The sequence below is a fragment of the Dama dama genome, chromosome X (genome assembly GCF_033118175.1).
Source record: "Dama dama isolate Ldn47 chromosome X, ASM3311817v1, whole genome shotgun sequence".
Taxonomy (NCBI): domain Eukaryota; kingdom Metazoa; phylum Chordata; class Mammalia; order Artiodactyla; family Cervidae; genus Dama; species Dama dama.
In genome coordinates this window covers 117096892-117103425 of record NC_083714.1, presented here as the reverse complement: position 1 = coordinate 117103425, position 6534 = coordinate 117096892, and the positions used below count along the sequence as shown (strand labels likewise).

At 37.2% G+C, this 6534-nt stretch overlaps 1 protein-coding gene across 1 annotated transcript in view; it reads left to right on the top strand.

The window, feature by feature from the left end:
• The first annotated feature begins 904 nt into the window (after window positions 1-904).
• Window positions 905-6534, top strand: part of LOC133052842 (cilia- and flagella-associated protein 47-like) — a 167040-nt gene continuing 161410 nt past the window's right edge. Inside the window, exons 1-2 of the mRNA XM_061137675.1 lie at window positions 905-1006; window positions 5563-5737. Of these exons, the coding sequence (XP_060993658.1) occupies window positions 908-1006; window positions 5563-5737 (274 nt within the window). The 5' untranslated portion in view covers window positions 905-907. The remainder of the gene's footprint in view (window positions 1007-5562; window positions 5738-6534) is intronic.

Sequence of the window (6534 nt, the reverse complement as noted above, 5' to 3'; positions counted from 1 at the left end):
CCTATGTCTCCTGCATTGGCAGGTGGGTTCTTTACCACTGAGCCACCTGGGAAGCCCTATATGATATTAATGATACAACCTATACTTTCATGCAGTGTTCTAGTTTAAAGTGTAAAGTTGTTACTGAAAGAAAATTGCAGTTCTTGCCAGTCCTTGAGAGATGTCTTTCTTTACATTTTTTTTCTGCTCCTATTACTTCCGATCACTGATAGGAGAACAATGGCCAATGACTAGAACTTTTTAGAGAGAAAATTATCTTTAATTCCTGAAAACTTACTCTTAAATTACTGAATTAGAACTACTAGAAATGTGTTCCTGTTGTTGCTTAGTCATTCAGTTGTGTCCAACTTTTGTGACCCCATGGACTGCAGCACACCAGGTTTCCCTGTCCTTCACCATCTCCTGGAGCTTGCTCAAACTCATGTCCATTGAGTCAGTGATGCCATCCAACCATCTCATCCTCTGTCATCCCCTTCTCCTCTTGCCTTCAACCTTTCCCAGCATCAGGGTCTTTTCTAATGAGTCAGCTCTTCACATCAAGTGGCCCAAGTATTGGAGCTTCAGCCTCAGTCCTTCCAATGAATATTCAACTGATTTCCTTTAGTGTTGACTTGTTTGATCTCCTTGCAGTCCAGAAATGGGTTACCTGTTTATTTTTACTCTGGTTAGTAAAGGCCACAACTGCAGTGTGATATTTCAGACCTCCCAAGTCCACCCTGGATAACAGTCTCAAGGGCATATATGATCGTTGCAGTCATGATTGTTTTTCCTTCCCCTAGTGCTTACTAAGGATGATCCAGTTCTGTATTTGAAATGTAAGCTCCACCAAATCTTGGATGTGGACCTTAAATTGCCACTGACTAATGAAGCCAAGGAGAAGGCCTTGGCTTTTGCGGCACAGCAACAGATGTCGAAGATAGAGTATGAGAGAAGGCTGCTCACGGGCACTCTGGAGAGCAGTAGCATCCGAGTGGCCATTGCCCTCCTGGGACTGACCAAGATCGAGGTAGGAACGGACGAAAGAGGACGCACTGAAATTAGTCTATCTTTAAAAATGTACAGAGATGTTACACTCAATCATAACAATGGTTTTACAAAAATAATGATGAAAGCTGATTTTCCCCACAAAGACAGCTCTGTAACTTTTTTTCTTTTTTACCTCATTAAATAATAAATCTGAAACAAACTGTTGTACTAGGTAATTTTAGGCATTACACTGTGGTGGTTATTTCACAGGAATTTTCAGTTCTGGCTATACATTAGGGGACCCTGGAGAATTAATGCCAGTGCCCAGACCCCATTCTAGAACATCGAATTGTTCTAGACAAAGGAGTGCAAACATGTTCTAAAAGTTGCCTAGGTCATTCTGTTGTTCATCCAAGCAGGATCAATTCTGGGATCAGATACCAGACTCTAGCACTGTCCAGCTGTGTGACTGTGAGCTGGTAACTCTAAAATTCCCAGTTTGGATTCTGGAAAACAAAATTCTAGCTTTGATTTTTTATATTTGTAATAAGGAAATAATGGTCATTAATAAAAACTGACATAATTATGTAAAATGCTTAGCGTAGTGCCTGGTATATAGTGCTTTCTAGATGTATGTCTTTGTTGTGGTTGTTACTATTATTGTAGATTCTTATTATCATAGTTTGACCTTTATTTTATAATTAAAATAAGGTACAGTCAAATCTCCATAGAGCCACCAAAGCAAATCTTCGAAATATAAACCTTTGCACTTTGCTCCTTTTCTCCCCTGGCTTTTCCAAGTCGTGTCAGAATGAAAACCACCATCTTTACAATAGTTTTCCTGACCCTCCTGGTCAGCCCCAGCATCTCCACTGAACCATCCTCTTCCCTGACCTCAGCGTCTGCACTCGAGCCCATTCACTCCCATCCCTCCCTGGGCACAGGCCTCCCTGCTGTTCCTCACGTGCCCAAGGAAGGCTTGCTCCCTGTGGCCCGTGCACATCCGTCCTTTGTAACTTTTCCCTGGACCTGAGAGACTGTGTCCCTCTTCAGATCTGCTGGAATGCTACCCTGAGGTTCTGCTTTACCCACTTGCATTTTTAATAGAATCCCTTACTTCCACCAGCCACTCTCCAAACCCAAAACTCCCTTCACTTTTCTCTTAGCAAAAACTGTCTAAATACAGGAAATAACTAGAGAAGAGCTGAATGTGCAAGTTTAAGAAAATCAGCTACATCAAATCAGAACATATAGACACATCTTTCTCTGCCATTATACGGGTAGTCATAGTTTTCTTTTCAAGCGTAATTATCACTGTACTCTTGAAAGGTGATAATGCTAATGCTTTTTGCAGTAGAACGATAAACAAGATTGATTTTAAAAGTACCCTCTCCTTATGTAGTACTTGACACATTTTTTCCCAAATGCTTTTATGTGCACTTTTCAAATTACTTCATTGAATCCATGGAGAAATGGAGAGAAGATAGAATTACACTTGTAATACCCAAAACAGGAAATGACTAAGGCCTAAAAGATCTTAAGTTGTCCTCACTGACAGGACAGAGATTACAGCCTAGATCAGGGCAGAGACAAATTTTAAAGCTGGAAAATAAATAAAGCTGAACACTCAGAGACACATAGTACATAGTAAACCTCTTACTTTTACACACCTGTAAACCAAGACTCCAAAATAGTAAGATAGTAGCCCAAGGTGACACCACTGATTTGTGACAGATTAGAAATAGGCCTAGGTTTTTACCTCCCAGTCCGTGGCTTGTTTTGTTGCCCTGTATAGCCTCCAGATCATATGTTCATTTCTTAGTTTACTGCCATGAAAATGTATAATGGAATAAATGAAAGTCTACAGTTCTCTGTGATAGCATAAAATAACTATATAACAAATAAACTCTAAAATTATCCTTGAAATCTGTTTAGAACTAAATCTAATTGAATAAAGGTAACTACTTTTCTGCCAAAGAAAATGACATGTCTAATTTTTTATTATACAGCCATGTGCAATTTGAATTGTTGAAATATTTATAAGGTAATAGCATTATGATGTATCTACTTTATATGCTGCGGGAGACAGGATCTTTTGTCAGGAACTTGAATATCTGGCACTTTACATGTAGAACTCATATTGGATTCATATCCTCCTGGCCATTAATAAACCAACTCTAATGATATACTCAGTGGTATTAGAAAGATTCAGAGCTTGCAAGGGAGTTACCTAATGTTTTCTATTACCTTCCTCAATTTTACATTTTAAAACTCATACTTTGTACTCTGGGATAAATGGCAAAGAGATTCATTGAAATTTTGAAATTTTGACATTTTTAAAAAGGAAATCTAAAAGATCCCCTTGGTGAGGATTCAGTAGGGTAAAGAAAAGGTTTTTGTATTTGCCAAATGTAAGTGCACTTCAAATCTTCAAATTGCGAAGTAAGTACCTGTCAATACTATCAAAGAGAAACAAAGACAGATACTAGGTAAAGCAAGGATGAATTTATTCAGTAACTGTTGCATCAGGGAGAAGGACCCAGCATGAACTGAACTCAGGAGAGAGAGTGTGCTGGAGCCTGAGAAATGTCAGGGATATACAGAAGTTTACAAGAAGTAGGAAGGAGTTGGTCACAGTGATCTGAACTTGTTAATTGATGCTTATAAAGAGAAGCAAACTTCTGGAATCTTTATGACCAGAGATAGGTAGTGATTCAAGTTAGAACTAAGTACCCACCTGGCTGGGTACATTAGCTCCTTGAATTTTTGTATTTCAAAGAGAGGGTTCTGAGGTCCTGGAGAGGACAGTTCTGGGTGGTAGATTTACATCTCAAAAGAAGGGATTTATAATTGCCAGCTTTTTTAAGTAACTGTTCTGGGGGGTGAGGGGGTAGCCTATTTTGGCTGGAACAAACAGTAAACTCTCCTGGCAGCATGGCAGCACTGAACTTTCCCAGATAGGCACTTTAAGGGGGACTGGAGTCATCCTTGGGATATGACTTAAGCTGTTAGAGACGTTATTAGCACTTGTTCTAGTCTCTTTGTGTGTGTGTATGAGGGAGAGGGGTGGACAAAATCTTTTGTGCTCAGAATCTGCATTTTCTATAGGCTAAAGTTGAGGCCTAATTGAGAAGAGGGCTTGGAGGAACCTAACTAGAGTCTGATCAAGAAGAGAGTCTGTATCCGTACATATTATTTTGAATGACTTGCGGATATAGAAGGCAGATGGTACACTTTGGGTTAAAGAACTAGCTACTGATATGAATAGAAAAGTTGTTCATAATGACTAGAAAAATAAACCAAATCAAAATAATAAAAATATAAGTGAATTAATTTACCTTTCTGCATATACATTATTTTAATTGTCAAAATAAAGTAGGTAGAAAATGTGGCTTTATGAGAAATAAGTATTTGTGAATTTTATAGATAACAAACGCAGTGAATGAGATTACTGCCAGAGGAACTAAAACTAATTTTTGTTGAGTAATGGTAGCATGATCACAATCATGATGATGGCAAGGACAACAATGGCAATGATAATGACAGGCAATATTTATTGAATACTTAAAATATGTGTCAAGGACCTGGAATTTGTTTATATTTTAAATACACCAGGGATAGGCAATATGTAATATTATTGTATTAATAATACAATATTACAATATTAATTGTATTACAATACAGTAATACAAATTAATTGTATTTAATACAAATTAATTGTGTTACAATATTACAATGTTAATAATATTGTAATAATAATAAAATAATATTATTATTTTGCAAATAAAGACTTTATGGCTTTGATTAATAACCTGGCCAAGCTTACTTAGAATCGGGTTATAAATGCATGCAGTCTGGCTTCAAGAAGAGTTAGTCTAACCATTAGACTGTACTATGTGTTTAGCGGTAGAGGGACCAGATAAAAATAAATATTGCTTGGTTCATACTCAGGGAGCTGGGTTTTTCTTTGTTGTCCCATTTCAGTAAGGACAATATTGAATGAAATTGTATCTCTAGATACAATTGTATCTCTAGATAGAGCATATTCATGGGGGCAAGTTCTAACCCACATTGTATAAGTAAAGTTTGAATGGACTAAAGATATCAAACCTATTTGAAAGGAATACCGGGAGGTTTGTGGAGGGGTAGGACCTAGTTTTTTATAAGCATATTTTTTTTTCTCCAAACTGTCATTAGCAAAAGAGAGGGGACTAACTGTACTGCTAATAAGAACTAGAGCTGACAGGTAGATGTTAAGTAACACAAGGTTCAACTCAAGGAGGGAAGTACTTTTTCTAGTGGCATGTTCACTAATGGAATGATCTCTTCCTGAGACAATGAAATCCTCAACACTGAAAAGATTAGAGCAGGGGACATTGAGTATCTCTCAATAAAGGGTGACTCTCTTGAGTCTATGAAACATGTTACTGTTGTCTCATGCCAATTAAACAGTAGTATGTCTAAAGCAATGAACAAATTCAATCTCTTGAGGGATTCTTTTCCCCATATTTGGAGTCTAAGTCTAACACTGTTTTTTTCATTTTGGAGGCAACGGGAAAGATAATTACAGTCTAATTTTACTCTGTTTATTTGCAGATGTGTATGCTCCTTAATGTTTCAAAGTTGAAAAAGCCAAAGTCCATTGTATACAAAGCAGAACTGAGCCTTCCGGAACATTTTGATATCCCCAAGACAGTCTGCATTCCTCAGATTCCAGAAACTCAAGTTGAATTGGCTCAGTATCAAGGAAATAAACCTGCAGGAAAAACAGGTAACCAGTAATGTTAATGTGTAGACTGCAATATCTAGCACTGGCTTGGGTATTGTGCAATTTTAAAATACAAAGAAGAGATTATCTTAATAGGTTTTTCATAATGTAATTGAAAAGAAGGTGCAGCTACATAAATACAAATTGTTTAATGATACTTTACATTGTAAATAACTGATATACTACATCACAGTAATTTAAATTATGTACTGAATTCAGGTGCCAAATACTGGTACTGAAATTTACTGAAATTTGCCAGCCTGTCTTTATTAAAGAGTGGTTGTCTGATTAAGACCTTAAGTTCTTTTTGAGGAAGGTAATTTCTTGCTGTCACAGTGAACTTGGGTGCAGAAATTGCACTGGAGTTGAGGCTTAGATTGGCTCTAAAGGATAGGAAGGATATTGGTAGCAAGAACATTTCAGAGGAGAAAAGTTTCATTTATGAGTAATTTATCTTTCATCTGGATAAGGTCCTTTTTTAGCATCCATGTTGCTGCAGATGGCATTATGTCATTATTTTTTATGGCTGAGTAGTATTTCATTTTATATATATATCTTCTTTATCACGTTCCTCTGTCGATGGACAATGTTCCCATGTCTTGGCTATTGTGAGCAATGCTGCTATGAACATAGCAGGGCATGTATCTTTTGGAATTATAGTTTTGTCTGGATATATGCCCAGTAGTAGGATCACTGGATCATATGGTAATTCTAATTTTAGTTTTTTTTTAAGAACCTGCACACTGTTTTTCATAGTGGCTATACCGACTTACATTCCTACCAGCAGTGTAGGAGAGTTC